The 20,481-nt window shown below is 32.3% G+C and overlaps 3 protein-coding genes across 3 annotated transcripts; 1 reads left to right on the plus strand and 2 right to left on the minus strand.

Annotated features, from left to right (window-relative positions):
• Nucleotides 1-4,220: 4,220 nt before the first annotated feature.
• On the plus strand, nt 4,221-7,494 carry Atg4b (Autophagy-related 4b). The gene is made up of 7 exons (XM_035883900.2): nt 4,221-4,409; nt 5,150-5,259; nt 5,545-5,718; nt 5,794-6,138; nt 6,212-6,493; nt 6,575-6,975; nt 7,158-7,494. The coding sequence occupies exons 2-7, from the start codon at nt 5,223-5,225 to the stop codon at nt 7,356-7,358; spliced, it is 1,440 nt and encodes a 479-aa protein (XP_035739793.1). The 5' UTR covers nt 4,221-4,409; nt 5,150-5,222; the 3' UTR covers nt 7,359-7,494.
• Nucleotides 7,495-8,247: 753 nt separating this feature from the next.
• On the minus strand, nt 8,248-14,423 carry Ak3 (Adenylate kinase 3). Its single transcript, XM_035883929.2, has 4 exons — nt 13,484-14,423; nt 10,223-10,342; nt 9,947-10,119; nt 8,248-9,676 (listed from the first exon to the last, which is right to left on the minus strand). Exons 1-4 carry the CDS (start codon nt 13,725-13,727, stop codon nt 9,470-9,472), a joined length of 744 nt encoding a protein of 247 aa, XP_035739822.2. The 5' UTR covers nt 13,728-14,423; the 3' UTR covers nt 8,248-9,469.
• Nucleotides 14,424-14,650: 227 nt separating this feature from the next.
• On the minus strand, nt 14,651-19,511 carry Sps1 (inactive selenide, water dikinase). The gene is made up of 6 exons (XM_035883916.2): nt 18,886-19,511; nt 17,902-18,006; nt 17,495-17,756; nt 17,176-17,366; nt 16,792-17,036; nt 14,651-16,564 (listed from the first exon to the last, which is right to left on the minus strand). Exons 1-6 carry the CDS (start codon nt 19,169-19,171, stop codon nt 16,412-16,414), a joined length of 1,242 nt encoding a protein of 413 aa, XP_035739809.1. The 5' UTR covers nt 19,172-19,511; the 3' UTR covers nt 14,651-16,411.
• Nucleotides 19,512-20,481: the final 970 nt, after the last annotated feature.

Consider the following 20,481-nt stretch of genomic DNA (forward strand, 5'->3'; position numbering starts at 1 on the left):
CCTCTCTCTTCCTCTTCTTTTTCCTTGTTCTCCTTGTCCTGTCTCCTCCTAAACGGCGACAGTAGAGGAGAGGGTGGCTGTTCGATGAGACTCATCGACCGTCCATCGAGGTGTTTCATCCCTCGTGATTTCGACGATCCGTCTTCGAAAATTGTCGATAGGACGAACCAAAGGACCGTTGTTTGAAAACATCGTCGTTCAGGGAAGAGAACGGATAAGCGACGATCTCCAAGTTGCCGCCACAGCACGACTGGCCGGCCGGCCTTTCCTACCCTCTTGCCCCTTTTCCATTCCCCACTACTTCTCTATCCTCTTGCCTACCCTCTCAGCTACCCTTTCGGCTACCCTCGTCACTCTCGACGCTATTTTATCCCCCCTCTCTCTCTCTCTTTCTCTCTCTCTTTTTCTCTCCTCACTCTTTCCTCTTCTTTTTCTCTCTCTTTCTTTTCTCTATCCTCTCTTTTCTCTCTTTCTTCTCTTTCTTTCTCTCTCTCTTTTACTCGTTCTCTATCGCAGTACCAAGCTCACTCTCGCGCCACTGTTTCGCGCTTCTATCCCCACTCTATTCTCTAAGCTACTCTACCCCCTCTTATCGCCACCACCGCCATCACTACCACTACTACCTCCGAGTGCCAGTGCCACCCAATGTATACTTCGCACATTCGCACGAACGATAGGTTAAACGCCGTGACGTGCTTCACCGTCGAAGAAGACCCTTCTCTCTTCCTCCTTTTATCCCCGTTCACTCGTTTATTCACTCGCGCTTCTTTAGTTCCAGTAAGTGCAAGGATAAACGTTTGTGCCGTGGCGAGAACGATATCTTATCGTAACTTCAAACCTGTTGTTGTTACAACCTTTCCTCTTCTTCTGCTACAAACAATAAGAAAAGAAAAAAATAGAATGAATAAGATCAAGGGTTGTATCAGTCCTTTTAAAGGTTTCCAGACTTGACAATTTTATCGGATGTTACTTTACGTCCAAAATATTTGCCTGGATCAATCGGAATGGACTTAACTATTTGTAGTAGATACGATCCATCGAATATCGATCCATTGAACTTAATTTAACGAAACTAGGCAGCCCTATCGGTATTTATCATGCGATAGGACAGAAATATTCCAGGATCCTTTTCGAAGCGTCCGTTTCATATTCCTTCTTTCAAAAGATATTTAAAATTATATAAGAAATTGAAAATTCGTTCCTAGCTATACTATCTAAATAGGAAAAAGGGATTCGCGTATTTATATATCATATTTTTTTTTTTGAGTTTTAAAATACAGATATGTGGAATTCTTTTTGTCATTGAATTGAAAGTGTTCCATTATTGTGTTTTATTCTTTTTTCAGCCTTTGATTTCTTTGAAGGAAAATTTTTCGTATTTTTAGCATCGATTTTCGAGTACGACGCTTTGACGTCAGCATATCCAAACGCGAAGCGAGTTCCTTCATTGACATTTGAAAAACGAAATTCCACTCGGCTCATCCTTAAAAGCTCTGGTATATTTTTCTTCTTCTCCAAGTGCTTCTCTACGTTCCTTTTTCTTTATTGTTTTTTTTTTCTTTTCTTTTCTTTCATTTCCTTTTATTTTCCGTCAAAGTTCTCTTCATTCTCGAGCATATCCTCGCTTCTATAAAATAACCATAGAATCATTAGAATCGTTCTTATTATACGTTCGACTTTGCTGCCTTTGATCTGATCATATGACTTAAATATTTCTAGTATTTTAATCCGAAAAGAAAAGAAAAGAACAAAAAAGAAAGAAGAAATCTCTTTGCATCGAAACGATATGAAAAATGATTCCAATATGGCGTCCTCAAATTCTTTTATCGTACATGTAAAGTGTGTGTATCGGTGTAAGTAAGCTACTTCAAAAGCGAATATCGTTCTTGAAAAGGAGAAATTAGAATTATGCAATACTGAAGTTTGTAATTATTTCAAAAGAGTAAAAATTAAATACACAAAGTTTCATTTATAATTAGGCATGTATGCACAAAGAGATAGATAAACAAAAATGTCTTGATCGTTATGCATATTTAAAAATGTAATGTAAATTCGCACATTTAAAAATACATTTTTATTGTACGAATATTTAAGTCTCTCCACTGTTATGTACATGTCCATATATGTACGCGCGCATATGTACGATGGTTCATACATATTTTTAATTTTACTCATTCGTTCATCATTATACAAAACAAATTTGTCGGTGCAACTGAGTACATTTTGCATACGCAATTCAACAGACTTATCTATTCATTCACATCTTTTATATACCTTTTATATGTAAATATAAAATAAAAGATATATGTTGATCTCGAATTTCTAAAATGTTCAATTACGAATAACTATACTTGAAGTTTTTCTAATGGTACCGTTAAATATTATTGCCCATTAAAATTTTAGATTATATCTACAAGGTACTTTTACTATTTACGATCTTATGCCGGAATATTTTCATTACAAAGCTACAGCTCTATTGTTTAAGAAGTAAACCTTTCCTAGCTTATTTTATTATACTACATCAACAAATATCAAATATAAACGAAAGATAAAGCTCAAATCTATGAGCAAAATAAATTTCAATGCAATAGGATATTTATGCCTACGTATAAGTATACTTATAAATTATAACGAATACAAAAGCGAGCAGAAAAATTGTTATAACTGAATTAGCACGATTTATCTTTTCTCTCTCTTTCTTTCTCTTTCTTTCTCTCTCTCTCTCTCTCTCTCTCTCTCTCTCTCTCTCCCTCTCTCAATTTACTTATATATAAAAGATAAGTACAAAATTGATTCCGAAAATATAGACAATTGAAAAGTAAGACGGATATTGTCTATTTTTAATTTTGATACGTCATTGATGCCGTCCGTTGTATATTTTTATAGTATAAATTTTCTAAAATGTTTACGTATTCAGACGCACACATACGTATGCATAGATGCATATGCATAGAATTTCTATTGTGATATTTATTAAACGGGGGTTAACTAATATAGCCTTCGAGCTTTTAATAAAGACGGTCGTCCATTGTCGCGAAGATCGACATGGGCACGATGAAGACGATTATTGTCCGCATGATTATACCGTTCCATTTCCTTCCATCAATCTCCTTCACCGTGTAATGTCTCGTATAAAGCTGATTCATATTTCGCATCAGCCGCGGTGCACAATGCGAAATTTAGAACGAGCACGAACGTAGGTAATCAATGAGGTAGATGTGAAAGAGAGAAATAGGAAAACAATGGGAGAGAAAGAGAGAAAGAGAAAGAGAGAAAAAGAAAGAGAGAGAAAGAAAGAGAGAGAGAGAGAGAAAGAGAGATTCTGATGAGAAGCTTACCGGATATTTCGTGACAAGAGGCACATGGTAATTCTAGAATCGTCTCGTCAGCGACGACCAAAGTAAGTAGCACTTACTTATATACGTAAAATTAGCAATGTGCGAGCAAACATGAAGAACTCATATCGTTTGCTTAACGTTAACATCGCGTTTTTCAAAATCTTTTATCAACAAGCAGAAACCTTCGATCTTTTTTCCACATTCTAAGAAAACATTGATTTTTCTTCCTTTAAATATTAAAAATATTAATTAAATATATATATATATATATATATATATATATATACATACATATACATATATATATAAGCTATACTTTAAAATTCCGTCTTAAGAAATTACACCGATTTATACTCCCTTTTTACGAAATCGAAAAATATAATGACATTAGAATTATATAATATATATATATATAAACGCAAGCGCGCGGAAAGATTGATACTTATTTATAAGATTGAAGAAAAATAAAAAAAAAAATAAAAAAGAAAATAATCACATTTCCATCGAATAAGTTCTATTAGCGTCCATAAAATCGACGAAAAAAAGAAATATGTATTTATCAGCCTTCTTGGCGAGCTGCCACAAAATTGCAAATACACGTGCGTTGAGTACAAACATGTGTTATCGATGTTATCATAAAATTTATCTCACATATTAACAAATCGCATTCATATTTATTTCCGGAAGATAACGTGTTTATCTTTTACCTGTACAAATGAAAAAATAAATAAATAAATAAATAAATAAATAAATAAAACTTTGAATAAGTTATCTTCTTAATCGTTTTGAAACGTCGTTGCTAAAATAAAAAGATTATAAAGAAAATGTTGTAATCTAAGATAAGATAATAATCATAATGTTGTCGCGTAGTCATCGAAAGTGAATATCATTGAAACAATGAAGGATTTTGATATTACACATGTCTTATTATTGTAAAGCGTCCCAGAAATCCATCAGTTGCGTCAATTACGTGGCGCGCCAAATGCATTACGTCCTGTCGGTCTTTATCTCGAATGATTAACGACTTTTGGTAAAAGGATATTTCCGTAACCAAGAAAAAGGGGGTCAACGGTACGTATTTTTAAACTACGTTATATTTCTTCTTTCTCGCTACTCCCCTACCACGGCGCAAATATTTCATGAACTGCTTCGATTAATTGAGAAAAAACGGATGAAGACGTATAGTTCGTCGAACTTATAAATGTTTTCCTGTTTTCTTCTTATCGAGACTAATCTTATTTTCTGTATGTTGATCATTTGTAAGATGAAGCCGAAGATATGTATTTTAAAATCAAAAATCCCGCGTTTCCTTCGTTCGGTTTGGATCGGCTTCGATTAAATATAACGAAGCTTCGATAATTTTCATATTACCTACTAGATGGCGCATAATTCGATGTAACGGACACTTTAAATTTCCACGGTTTCTTTGTAAAGAGAAGCGTTCCTTCAATCAGTGCGCTTTTGATCTGTAACTAGTGAAGCAAAGTTTTGTGTGTCTCCAATTTCATTCATATCTATGCAAGAGATTTATTTCGAAAATTCATTGTAATGGCTAAATATTGTCCACTGGATCCTATGTACTAAGAAAGATATAATAGTTCATTGTTTGAAGTAGTTTTTTCGGTATTGTATTCCTTCTACGAGCTATTATCTATATGCTAGACGCACATTGAAATAATCCTTTTACTGTTAATTTCCCTTTTGTCCTTGACAATAAAATGTCATTTTCCTTATAACAATGCGATGAAAAAGAATGGTACTTTTTATACAAATGTTAGTTGTCAGTGCTTACTAATTGAAAATGTAAATAGCTGAGTGCTAACAAGAATACAGAATAGACACGATTTTTTGGTGTGACTTATCAAAGGGCTTTGCTTCTTGGATATGAAGGGACAAGTACAAGCCGCACGGGAGAGGTTAGGTAAGTAATTGAATAGAAATTAATCGTTTACGTGATTGTTTTAACACTTGATTCATACTCGATGCGTCGATAAAAAATTGTATATTTCTTTGTTATTTTTTCAAGTAAAATCTTCAATATGACAATCAGATTTTACCAGTAATTATACATAAAAAATAAATTTTTTAATTAATTTTGAGTAATATATCGGTTACTTCTTAAAGCGATTATTAAAGCTTTCTTCATATAATGCAAGCTATGTACTTCTTAAATTCAGATAAGTAAATATATTATATTGTTCCTTAGGTGGCTTTAGCAGTAATAGCTATTATTCTAGTTCGGCAGATCATGTTTCTGATATTCAACGTATCGTCCCAATTTCCAATTATGAACTACAATTAGATGATTCTGCAGTTGTAACAGAGGTCGATAACAAAGTTAAAACAAAATTGCTCTCTATATGGAATAATGTGAAATATGGTATGTATTTAGAAAAATAGTTAAATACTATATTATATTGTTAGAAATATTATACATTTTCTTTTTATTTTTTAGGATGGACTGTAAAAATAAAAACAAACTTTTCAAAAGAATCTCCAGTATGGTTGCTCGGACAGAGATATCCCAAACAGTTGGAAGATACTCTAGAAAAAGCTTCCGAAGCTCTCTCTGGATTAGGAACTGGAAGCGAAGTGTCATTAGCAATAGATGCTGCTAGTTATGAAGAAGGAATCGAAGGATTTAAGAGAGACTTCATCTCTCGTTTATGGTTAACTTATAGAAGAGAATTTCCAAATTTAAGAGGATCTACTTTTACTACAGATTGTGGCTGGGGTTGTATGCTACGTAGCGGACAAATGATGATGGCGCAAGCATTAGTTTATCATTTTCTAGGACGAGGTATTGATTTTATTTTTATTAATATAACTTTCTTATTATAATATAAAATTTTAAATAAATATTTTCTGTACAGATTGGAGGTGGTATCCGGATCAAACAATTAAAACAGATGAACAAAAGGAAGAAGAGATGAAACATCGTATGATTATAAAATGGTTTGGAGACCAGCCAGGACCTCATTCTCCTCTTTCTATTCATAAACTAGTGTCACTTGGTGCACAATCGGGGAAACAAGTAGGAGATTGGTATGGGCCTGGGTCAGTTGCACATCTTTTAAGCCAAGCAGTAAAATCTGCGGCTGAAACTCACAGGGAATTTAGTAATTTGTGCGTCTATGTTGCTCAAGACTGTGCAGGTATATAGGATTAGATATTATATTAATAATTTTATTCTAACACTATAACCATTTATGTTTATTTCTATTTTTGTTATACAGTCTATTTGGATGATGTTAAAAAATTATGCGAAACTCCAAATGAATGTTGGAGGTCTCTTGTATTACTGGTACCTTTAAGACTTGGTACTGATAAGTTAAATCCGACTTACATACCATGTTTGACAAGGTTGTTGGAGTTAGAATTTTGTATTGGTATCATTGGTGGACGTCCTAGACATTCTCTTTATTTCATTGGTTATCAAGAAGATAAATTGATACATTTAGATCCACATTATTGTCAAGAAAGCGTAGATATGTCGAAAGAAACGTTTTCCTTATCGACATTCCATTGTACCTCGCCTAGAAAAATGGTACTTTCCAAAATGGATCCTAGTTGTTGCATTGGATTTTACATACACGATAAAAACTCCTTTGACGAATTTGTAACTAAAATCGAAAATGTAAGTTTAATTTAATAAGTATGAAAGAATGTTATTATGCAATTGTTTAATTTATAATTACACTTTTATTTTCCGCATATAAATAAACAACAAAAAATAATGAACTGATATTTAAGAATAGCTGGAAAGTAAATATTTGATATGAATTTATTTGTGCTGAGTGCCTTTTTTTTTTATTATAGGTTCTGATGCCGCAAACCCAGAAAACGGATTATCCAATGTTCTTATTTTGCGAAGGAAGTGGAGAAGAATTACAAGAAAACATAGAGGTCGGAGAAAATCCATTGCCGTCGACAACGCTATTTGTACGACCCGGTGCATTCGAAGATCATTATGAGTTCGAGGAATTTGAACTCATATGTATAGAAAATAAAAGCAAATAGAAACTCAATGTACTTAAAAATACTAACAACATATTTCTTACGCAATGTACGTACTACGTTCGACATTTGTAATCCTTCGTTCATTCGTCCAATATTCGTAAGTGATAAATTCAACAATATTAGATTACTTATAAATCGAACACACATACCGTTGTGTTTTATTACATAGTTAAGTGTTATTAAGGTTTTAAAATGTAATGCGCCAAAAATTGTGGCGAATTTTTGAGAAAGATCTCATAGTATGTCATAATGGGAGACTGATGTAAATGCGTTGACTAATTATTTCTAAGCGTGGAAAAGAAGTTTAAGCCGACCATCTCTTCTGTGATGGTTATGATAACGATGCAGTGATCTTTAATAAGTATTAAACAAAGGCACAATTTTTTTTACTTTGTTACGTGATCTCAAAATCATTGCTTCCTTTTTGTTTTCGTTCTTTCTTTTTCCTTTTTTTGCAACGAAGGTAGAACTTAATTTTGTAGGAAAATTATGATTATCGAAGCTGTATTAAATATATGAGAGAATATTTATTTGTTTCGTTCATATAATATATAAGATGATATCTCACTTGCGTAGATCGCAAGTACGAATACATTTTGCTATTAATAGCAATTTGTATGCATAAGCGTTTCTCAATTTCTTGAGTAAACTGTTCCTGTAAAATACAACACAAGAAATATACATATATAACATTAGCTTCTAAGTCCACACAAGTAAATACACTTGTCTATATGTATGATATATTTGTTATGTATGATTTTATTGTTTTTATCTTTTTTTTTATAGATTATTAAATAATTTCTCCAACGCCAATATTTAAAACTATTTATTTATTTATTTATTTATTCCAACATTGGGAATAATATAATTAATGATTAACAATTATTATTAAAATCAAACCATTGAATAATTTATAGCGTGTCTTTGAAGTAGTCTGATTTACAAAATGTCTAGAAAGAAGCTCTTCAATAATTGAGAGACTTTAACTTTAATGAAACTATTCCATATATTTATTTTCTATAATTCCGTTATTCGTTAATTGAATTAAAAACTGGCTTATGCCGACTCATAATAATTAATCTATGTATAGCACTAGTTTTAAGTTTTCATTAAGATTTTGCACGTATCACATTTCGGTATATAAATTAAGTAATTACGTTATGGAAAATAAATGATGTATCACGAGAGTTTGTTGATCTTTTATAATGTTGAGATAATGGTTGAGAAAGAGAAAGAGAAATTGTACGCGAGATTAGGAAACTGTGTGCATGGGATATATATACATATATATTACACTGTTGAATATATATATTCATTGGAAATGATTTGTTAAGAAGATTATAAATAAAATTGAGCATATAAACTTTATCTAATTTTTTTAATGGCACTCGTTGTGTTAATAATATTAAGTTTCTACGTAACTATAAATTTATTTTTATCATATTTCATAATAATACACAAGCGCTAAAACTTTTAATATATATATTTTCACACTTCCGTGAAAGCTTATAGAACTATATTCACCTTGCTATTTCGCTTTCTCTCCGCTTCGAGTTCCTTCCTTTGCTGAGATGGACAGCGAGCGGAAGAAGGAAGAGAGAAGAAGATTCATAACTATATATATATGGTTATGTATATATATATATATATATATATACATTATAAATAGTTTTAATGCTATATATACATAATATATATGTGCATCAATTTGTTTACAATTAAAGCTAAAGCTTACAAAAAAGATTCTAATTTTGATGCAGTTGATAATATTTTTTTACTTGTACTTCTGTGTTTAAATCAAATTTGGTAATGTCAAGACGTACGAGATGACTTATCTCATCTTTCAGTCTATGTTATATTATTATATTATCAACTGATAAGTGACAAAAAAAAATATATATTACATCGATAATTATCAACGATATATAATATCGAAAATACAATTAATTTATCATAGATGTATGATACATGTAGATATTGGCAAATATTTACAAATGTGCGTATATTTTGTATCGAATGTAAAAATGTTAAAACGGAAACTAAACTTTTCAATGCAATTATTTAACTAAGAAGTCCCATTTTTCCTTTTCTTTCTTTCGGGTTAAGAAATATTATAAAAATTGTTCAACACATTCCTTGATCGAAGGCCATATGTCATCGGTGGTGTCACCTCGAAAATTCTTAAGTATTCCAAGGTTACAATAAAAATCTACCACCGGTTTGGTCTTTGCAGAATATTCTTCTAATCTTCTATGCACTACTTCCGGTTTGTCGTCTTCTCTTTGGCTAAGTGATTCACCAGTCACATCGTCTTTACCCTATATATACATACATACACACACACAAGCACGCACACATATACATATTAGAAGATGTTAATAATAGATCACCTTGAGTATTATTTCGATGCTAAACGTACGTATGTGCAGATATACGACAAGGTAAAGCATATAATCGGTTCTTATATAATAGAAAGATAAAATGATATAAAAACAAATATATAACGTGATAATTATCTTCCTATTAATACTATTAACACGATAGCAAGATCCATTTTGAATGTACGATTTTGTCATTGTTTAACTTACCGGTACTTTGGGATCATTAAATCCTATATTGTAAATTCTTCCGCTTGGCAAATGGACCCACCTATTCTTCACACGATTTAAAATCACGGATGTAGGTACGATTAGGTTCAGGACAAGATTTGCTGGTTGAATTCTTTGCAGCTTTTCCGCTTGAGTCAACGTTCTTGGGAATCCTGTAAATAATATCAAGTCGTTGTTCGAATTTAGATTTCATTGCAATTGCTAAAAAAGCATAATTAATTTCAAGGAACATCTAAGCTACTATGCTTCACACACCATCTAATAGCCAATTATGATTTCCTACAGCTTCAATTTCTTTTTCGATTAAGGAAATCATCGTTTCGTCTGGAACGAAACTTCCACTGTCCAGATATTTCTTCACCTCTTTGCCTAATTCTGTTCAGAAGAAAATATACAATTTAATTATTAGCACGTTCGCATACATTAACCGGTAATTATGAAGTTAGTACATACACAGACACATGTATATTATGTAAGTATATGTATTTGTATTAAATCGATTTACTAACCATTAAAACAAATAATATATATATTTAATAATAATTTAATAATATATATATTTATACTCTAATAGCCTTTATATAGTATTCTATCTTCTACAGATATGCTCCATATATCTTATAAACAATAATATAATATATATACAGAATAGCTCATAAATCACTCGACAAAAATGTCTTATTCTTGTAAATAGGTTTAAAAAAAATATATATATATATATGATAATTATATAATATATATTATCTAATTTTATTATATTGTTATAATAAATATATATAGTTTTTTATTAAATAAAAATATAAAAACTATTAAAAAAACTATATATATATTTATATAACTTTTTTAATAATTTCATGACATTACAACCTCGATATATAATATATATTATAGATCGATATAATAAAAATATTTTGTTAACTTAGATCACTTTTATTATTACTCAGTTTATAAAATACATATGTATTGTATAACGAGTACGTTTACAAGTAGAAAAGTTACGTGATATGTATGACGAGAAGTAGAAAAAGACATCGTATGATCAGCCATCAGTGTGAAACAACCATAATACGTTAATCGTTAAATCATAAAAAAATATCAAACAATAGAAGATGATCGTTGAAAATCATTATTACCATAGAAAACTTTAGATCTAGATCGATGATCTAGTTTCGTTTTTCATAATGAGATAATTTCGTAATGTTAAAATAATGAATCATATTTTTTCGTCAGTTTTTTTCTTCCTTTTTACTTGATATCAATATTATTTTACGAAAGTTTTTATACGAATTATCAATGCGACCTTTGCTATTAACTTTTTATTTTCGTCGACAGCATGATGCGGTACAAAGTATAATATAAAGAACAAGATAATCAATCGTACGAATATTCTCTCTCTCTTTCTCGATGTCAATGTCGTTTAATTTCCTAAATGAGAATGATTAATGTTAGAGAAATCTAAGAAACCGTTACGAGACGTTTTAATTAACAAATATACAACGTAACGATTTCACTATGTCGAAATCTAGTTCGATTCACGTACGCACGCATGTATGTATATATACTATTATATATATATACCCTACTATATATATATATATATATATATATATATATATATGGAATGTATTATGTATTATACATGTGTGTATATATATACACATAACATTCGTTTACATGCACATGGATGTCTCGTGTTACATTGAAAATAGATTGACGTGCTGTGCCATTGATTACCCTTTCGCAATTTTTAATGAACGAACTTGTTACGATCGAGGGTGCAGCATTTATAAGAGCGACAAGCTAACGAACGGTGCTATATATAGAATATTTAAAAAAAAAAAAGAAAGATAGAAAGAAAGAAAGAAAATATTTTTAATTTCATATCGAAAACATGGAATAGTCGTTAAGCTGATCAACAAAATTGTTTAGCACTTATAATTAGTCGCTTGATTGTCGATTTGATTAGAAACTTGATACAATATTTATGCAAACGAGAGAATAAGAAATCGAATACATCATTAAAATGATATCATTCAATTTGTTTATAAACTTTTTAATTGTCAATTTATAATTGCAGCTTATATATATTTCTTCTTTGTAAAAAACTTACCCGCAGAAATATCACGTACTGTTCAGAGCTGGAAAGAAGTCCCGCGGAAGGAATATGTCTAATTGGTCAAAATGGAAGGAGACGCCTTTCTTTCAGACGCATTTTCGGCTCTATCATGCTATTTGCGGAAAAAGTCACACATACTAATTAGTCGATAATGACATATACAATAAATAAGATGTATCAAGAACAAATGAGACGGAGCGAAAATGAATTAATATCGAACCATTGGTGTAGCCCTGAATTACAGAAAGTTAGTTATTAACATAACGAAACGATATTCTTACTTTTTTGTTTTCAATATTTAATTGTAAATACGGAAATCTTACTACTATGTGTAGTGTATCATAAGAGCCGAATAGTAGGGATTATGGGAGTATCAAAGGTGCGTGTGGGATGGACTTCCAGAGTAACCCCTCTTGCCCTTGTTTTGTCCCGCGAGCTTCTTTCCAGCTCTGAACAATACATAAAGCTAGAAAAAAAACGATTGATAAATATCGACGATCGCGTTATGTAATAACGAATCGTTAAAATACCCACAAGCGAATGAATAAAAATGCAATTTCTTGATAGAAAGCCAAGATCAACGAATAAAAATCGTCCATCGACCCACTCTCAACTCATTAAACATTTAATTCTTTTAAGGTATCTAATATTATCTCTTACGATATCTGAAGGTTACACGCCCATTGATCTTCGAATTATTTTAATTCGATTCAAAAGATTACGACAAACGACATCGATTGGCGACGTTGCAAGTAAAAAGCATTGCACATACATATATATATTAGGGAGATCGGAAAGTAATGTCGCTTTCTTAAATTAAATTTAAACGAATAAATTTTTAACAAGTTTTTATTTTTAATCACAATCAAATATCGACATGCGCAGAAAAACATTACTTTCCGGTCCCCCTAATATATATATATATATATATATATATATATATATAGTGTGTATGTGTATGTGTTATTTTGTGATGATATACACATTGTACATATTATAATGGCCATAAGGAAAAAATAGATGACGCAATATTATAATCGACTTTTTTCCTCCTAAAAGAAATAACGTGTTTTTCGAATATGCAAAAGAATCAATAAGTTAATGGATAGTTAACCTCAAAAAAAAAAATCAGAAAAATGAATTTTCCAAAATATTCAATGAGAGGAATAAAAAAGATTAATTAAAATCGAAAATTCGAAATATGAATAAGTCAATGTAGACTCGAGTCGATTCGTATCTTTCGTAATTTCAGTTGGTAAGGAAGGGGATGAACGATCGATACGAGAAAAGTAGTCGAAAGGGGTAGTTAGAGCGGCTCGATGACAACTTTATTCCTTCGTTTCGTTCGTCTCATTTATTTTTTTTTTGTTCTACATACACAGAAACTTACATATACGTACCTGTATTATTCTTCACGTGCAAACGTAATTTGTCCCCACTGGAAATATGCATTATGTTGAAATGTTCGATGATCCTTAAGGAGATCGTACCTTTTCCGGAAGCAGGGGCACCAAGTATGACGGCCCTGAAAGCCGCAGCCTTGGAAAAACAACACGTGGATAACGCTACCATTAAATCTATCCTCTCTAAAAGTCGTTCTAAACGTCGACGACGTTCCTCCTCCTTCCTTGTTTTATAATACATTGTGTCTTCGCGTTCGCTACGGTTCGTTTGAATTCGTGAAAACTCGGTCAATTTCGTTCTAGATTCGGTTCTAGCTTCGTATCATTGTCTTCGGTCAACCTCGTACACGTTTCGATATTTCTTCCTTCTAACCTATGATATGCACGTTTTCTATATAACTCATTGTTCAATCGCCATCAACGAATCCTCGCAGACGCAAGACACGATTGACAGACGCAATAGAAACATATTCCCACCACTGAATTATTTACGAGAGGCAAAGACTATCAGTATAGAGCAACGATTCATTCATACGCGACACACTTTTATTATTGTGTGATCGTTCTCTCCCGCTAGTTCACTTACTGTGATGATTTAAGTATCGTCTACAAATTTTTTGTCCCAAAGATAAGAAAAGCATATACTATGATCTATCTTCTTTCTTCTAATTAGTGATTTCTCTACTTTCAATATGATCATAGTCTTTGTAATATTCAAATATCAAATATTTTTTTCTCTTTTTTTTTAACCCTTTGCAGATGGTACGGTTTGAAGTCAAGCTTTTGCGAGGCCGAGCCATTATCGCGGTAGTCGTTTGAAATAGCCAGTGCACATATGAGTTTATCGGCCATAGTGACGTGATTACGTGGATACATGAGTCTTTTCGGCCATAAATTGTTTTTGTCAAACGTATGTATGAGTTCCTCGGCCAAATTGATTGTTATGTAGAGCGCGTTAGTGGTCCGCAAAGGGTTAATTATCAGATCTTTGTTATTACTATACTTGATAATTCCTTTCCTTATCATTATATGTACAAGATCAAGAATTTTCCTTTAAAATATCTTAGATCGTTGCAAACAATTGCTACAGAAATATAAATGAAATAGATAAGATTATATTTCGAAGTTTGCCATCTGGAAAGTATTGCAAAAATATTCAATTAATTTATTGACAAAGTAGCACTTTATTCATATGAAAAAGTAATACAACGTTAGGGCCTGTGCCGGTTTCTTTTTATTTTTCTTCTTTTTTTTTTTGAATTTATCAAAAGCGTGTATGTATAACGAGACAATAATTAAAAGGCCTTATCCATTAAAACAGAGGTCGTTAGATTGGCCTTTCCGAGGCCGCTTTTCTCAACCAACACCACAGCGATCGTCACTCCTTAACTCGATGATGCAAATTCTTTCTTTTCATACTCTTCACATACTATATATGTATATTATATATGTGTTTGAATTTGTTTTTCATCATTATTGAATAAAGTTTATACATATAAGAGTACTAGTGAACAAGGAGGACGAACGTTAGTGTGGGGAGAGAGGGAAAACAAATTTCTCCTCTCTTTATATTTAAATAGAGACGTTCAAGTTAGCTTGCGAACTTTGCGGAGCGAATTGCTCATTTATCTTCACATCATAAAATTTCTTTTATTCTTTTCGCTCTCATCGTACCAACATTCTCCCTCCAGCGTTTATTCACTCTCATTATATTGCTCATGATAATATTTGAAAACGCTGGGTAAACATATTTTGAGTAAAGACCAATCGAATAACAGTAATGGGAACCATATCTATTCTTCTCCGACAAAAAGTTTGCACGTCTCTGCGTTAAAAACACCATATATGTATGAATTGGGCATACTTATTTATTCATAAACTCTCTTTAACTTTGTAAGCCCATCTTGTGTATGCTACAAGAGTAGTATGTCCCATCATTTCGAACTTCTTTCTATATATCTATTTTTGTAAGATTCTCTTACAATTTGCCACGTATAAACATGTACAACAATCTACGAATATAAATTCTTACATCACAATAGAGACTCTAGGATTTAAGTTTTGATTTTAAACCGTATCTCGACGGAAAAAGTTATCTTCTTCTTCAAATTTATTATTCATGTCAGGATCATAATTAACTTGAAACCTGGTCATTGAATAATTTCTCGAACGCGACGCTTGAGAGATATTATTATCATAAAATTTCCCATTTAAATATCCCATCATATAAAATAAGTAAATTACATTACAACAGCCTTTCACCCTATATTATCGAGTCTCTATTGTATTTTATCATTCTTAAAATATACATATCTATACATTCTGTGATCGTGATTTATCATTCGTGTGGTTTAAGAATCCTCTCTAATGAATACTCAATATTCCTCTTTCTTTTCATTCAATATATTGCCAGTTTGATCAAATGCAATAAAAGCATAGTTAGTCTAGTGCTACCTTAAGCTATACTTATTTATGTGTACTTAAATGTAAACTAATCATAGCAAAGATGCGTCCTCTTTTGTCCTTAGTTTGTCTTTTTTTACTTTCATAATAATCCAATTTAAAATTAATTCATTATTTTCTACGCAAATATTAATAATAAGTCTTAAAATGTTATTTATTGAAACATTTGGTCGACTTTTATTTAAAACAAAAATTTGAAGAAAGCTTTGCTTCATTGCGTTATAAAAAGAAACTATGATTTATGGAGAAAAAAAAAATATTTGTAAAATGCTATTATCGTAACGAGATAATATTTTTGTCAAGCAAAAGCAAAAGTGAAATAAATTGAATAAATTGGAGGCTTAGATTTCTTAAATCCTGCACGTGTAATTCGATTGTGTTATTAATTGTATGTCGCGTGTTCCAGTGTGCTATCTAAATATATAAATGTATAGAAAGAACGAATGAGAATCTTCGGCTATTTTACCAGAGCTCTCCATCCTTTTCCTTGGCTGGTACCTCGATTACTCGAGGTTTATCGATTATTCTAGCAGTACGATTTCCTTTTTCCACAATACCAATTATCCACGCTTGATAACCCTCTTGTTTCTCTATATCTTTGCAATATGCAGCCGCCTAATAAAAGAAAAAATAAAGGTCACGATAAGTCAATAAATATGACTTACTATTTAAGCAAAAATTATGATTTAAATTGTAAGAGAATTGACAACACTAAAATGCTACAATAGCAAATCAGCATGGGTATCTCTAAATGTTTATCTACCTGCTTTTCTTTAGAGTATTAAATGAAAAATAAATACTCTACTGTATTAGCAGGTATACGAGAAATTCTATATAAAAACCTGTTCTCGAGGAAGGCATATAAGAAGCCCGCCGCTTGTTTCAGCAGAATGTCCTTGAAGTAATTGGAACATGTTACCGCAAGCTTTAGCTACCGCTGCCATCTTCGCAATAACAGGTAAGTTATGGATAACGAAGGAGACTTCATTTTTCTGGTGTTTTGCGAGGTTTTGTGCATGTCCTAAAAGGCCAAAGCCTGTAACGTCCGTTGCTCCATGTGCATTATATTTATGCATTAATCTCGCAGCTGCAATTAATTTCAAATATATTTATGATAAATTCTTATTCCATAAATATTTTAAACAAAGTACATATGTGTATATACACAAACACACATATATCGTATATAACATGATATAATGAAATATATTTTTCTCGTAATATACCTATTCTGTTTAATCGAGCCATACTATCCATTGCTCGTTGATAAGCTTTCCTTACATCATCTTCACTAACAACAAGTTTAATTCTATTCCAACGATCAGGTTGGTCCAGCCATTGATGCGCATTTACAGCAACTTGCGTACCAAGAGGTTTTGTTAACACAAGTACATCGCCAACCACTGCATTATCTGGTCTACATATTTTATATGCTTATAATTTTTGTCATAAAAGATCTTTCAATATTATTTGTATTGCTTCATCTTTTCGTTAAAATGAATACTATAAAAATATAATCATCGCAATGAAAAGTTCTAAACATACACAATATATTCGTTTGGTTGACAAACGGTAGAAGCAACACCACCTATTGTACACCAAGGATTAACAACTGTTTGACCACCAGTAACAGTCGTTCCAGCTTCCAATGCTGAATCTTTAAAACCTCTCATAATTAATGGAACAACAACGTCACGCTCTTTTTCTGTCATTTTTGTACTGACACCCAACAACATTAACATATTGTCACATTCAGTGACTCCCATGGCATATAAATCACTGATGACATTGGCGCATGCAATTTTTCCTGCAAAAATACTCCAATAACAATGATAAAAGAAACTACAAAACAATATTCCTAGAATGTAAAATAAAATTTAAGTATGTCATAAGACATAATTATAAACATAAATCAAGGAGTTCCATGTTACTCGTATTGATGTATGTCTTACCCATCATATAGGGATCATCGACTAGTGGGTAGAAAAAATCTGTCGTTTGTACCAAGCTTAGTCCACCATGTCTTAAAGGAGTTACGGAAGAATCCATACCAATGCCTGAAACAATAAATATAATGAATTAGGAACAATTTCACAAACCAAAATAAAATCATAAAGAAAAGATATACTTGTAAGAGAGTTGATACATAGATTGGAGTGCCAATTAAATGCATATCAGTATGGAAAATCTTTAAACATTTTTCTACTCGCTGTTCTTTAGAGTACTTTATACATAATTTATTTCATTGTATTAGCAGGGATTCTAGAAATAGTCAGTTTATTAACTAAAAGAATGACGCGCAAAGTTATAGGAATCATTATAAACAATATTTCAAGATATGACTCGTACTTATTATGTCACATAACATTTTATAATATTCAGTATATTTATCGCGCCAATAATTCATACAAAAAAGTTGAGAACATCTGTACTTCCGGTAGCGTGGGAGAAAAGAGGCGGGAGATGTGGTTGTATTGGCCGCCATATTAAATAGGGCTGGATCGAACATACTTGTCCCCCCAACCCTTTCTATACAATGGAATTTTCCTATTACGATCGATCCCTTAATGCGAATTTTCGAAATTTCTACGACAGTCGAAGTTATTTTTCCTTTAGATTGGAATAAAATTTTTTATATTTAATATTCTTAAATAATTAATGATAATAAAATACGAAAATACGAATTCAACGTAGAAAAGTAAGAATCGATAAGACCGAATATAAATTCGCTATAAATGGAATTGAAAAAGGAAATAAATCGCAAATAAAATGATCGACGACGGAAAAAGATAGATGTAGAATGAAAAAAAAAAAAAGAGGCACATCTTCATAGAAATGCAACTCTTACACAATCATGTTCAGCCGCGTGTATTCATAAGTGCACATAGCGCGGGCGCGTGCTCGCGTGTGTTTAATTACGCATAAGCATAACTCACCGATGCGCGGAATGGCCATATGCATAAAGTGGGCATGTTCATGATCCTGTGCGGCATTATCGTCGGCCTGTAGTCCCTCTAGGAGTTTCCCAAGAACCTCCTGAGGGACTTTACACCCTCATCCTTTTAGGTCGGCGAACCGCGTTAAGCGGAAGGTCGCATCGAGATCATGTGCCACCGGGTCGAACGGCCTGCGCAACGCCAAGGCATTTGGATTACCACCAAGTTCCAGCTGTACGACGGACAGGGCGTCCTGAGCTACCGGGGTTCCCTGTATCTCCGCCATCTTGTCCCAAAATCTCGAAAGAAGACGCGATAGACGGAAAAGAAAAAAAAATCTCTTGATAGGTCTATTAGGTTTTCGAGTTTTCCTTGATAATCTTCTAAACGATTGCCCTTCTACAGAGTTCTCACACACGTTTACAAACAGACTTATTCAACGAATCGAAAGACGTAAATTATATGATACGGTACGCCGCCGACAGACAGCCACTGCTCGCGATTGACCCTACACGACTATAACCGCCCCGTGGCTGTGAACTCACATCGAACGTGAATTATACTCTACACCGGCGTCGACTAACCGGGATCGTACGCGTCGACAAAATGGACGCGCCTCCAACGTTCACGGAGCTGAGAGAACGCGCAAGGCCACCGTGAGCCCCCACGATGCCCCTACCGTGGCGTTACACCTTTCTGATTGGTCCTTTCGAATTGGCGCATGCGTATTAATCAACGATCCTTCAGGTCCGTATCTAAAGTATCGTTTCGCCACTGTAACAAAGCCTCCTCACGCTTCATTTTAAACAATATTCTTGACGGTGTTTCTCTCTTTCCTTCTTATATATGCTTCACTCATCTAAAGTTCGACCGATGACGGTCGAATTTAGAGAAAGACGCTTGATTTTATGATAAATATTTTTTTATTGAAAGCACAGAAATATTTTTAATTTCAATTTCGTTTCATTTAATTTCGATTAATTAATAACCCGCGACATAATAGATTAAAGAGGATCCATACAGTATGAAATTATTCTGATCATATTCCAAATGTAATCTTTACGATTATAATAAGATAAAGATTTTCTTTTTTTGATTTATAAAAATGTTTATGTACTTATTGATACAGATGCTGATTTGAGACTAGAAAAAATACGAAACATGTAAACGTAAGCTATTCTTATACGTTACGATTGCTGATTCGTATTCAGATATATGAGTAACCCCGGTCGATTACATTTGTTATGAACTGATAAATTTATAAGATTTTATATACCGGAATTAATTTACGTAGGCTCAAGTGTCATTTACCAAAAATGCTAATAAGCTCACATTTTTTTTATCGTCATAACTGATACTTTCATTTCTCTTATGAATATCATGCCAATTACAAGTCCGACGTCTTTGACAGTGGTTCTCAATAATGAAAATTTTTCTGCGTTTTTTATTTTTTTTTGATCCCATTTGTTTTCGAGCCGTAACATAAACTATAAAATGATTAGTATTCGAATAAACTCGGTTTTGTCAATATTGATAAAGAAAAGATTAGTCTGATTGTTCTTTTTTTTTTCTTCTTTCTTTTTTGTTTCATGCAAC

This window comes from Vespa mandarinia, chromosome 8 (genome assembly GCF_050613455.1).
Source record: "Vespa mandarinia isolate Hongniang chromosome 8, ASM5061345v1, whole genome shotgun sequence".
NCBI classification, from domain to species: domain Eukaryota; kingdom Metazoa; phylum Arthropoda; class Insecta; order Hymenoptera; family Vespidae; genus Vespa; species Vespa mandarinia.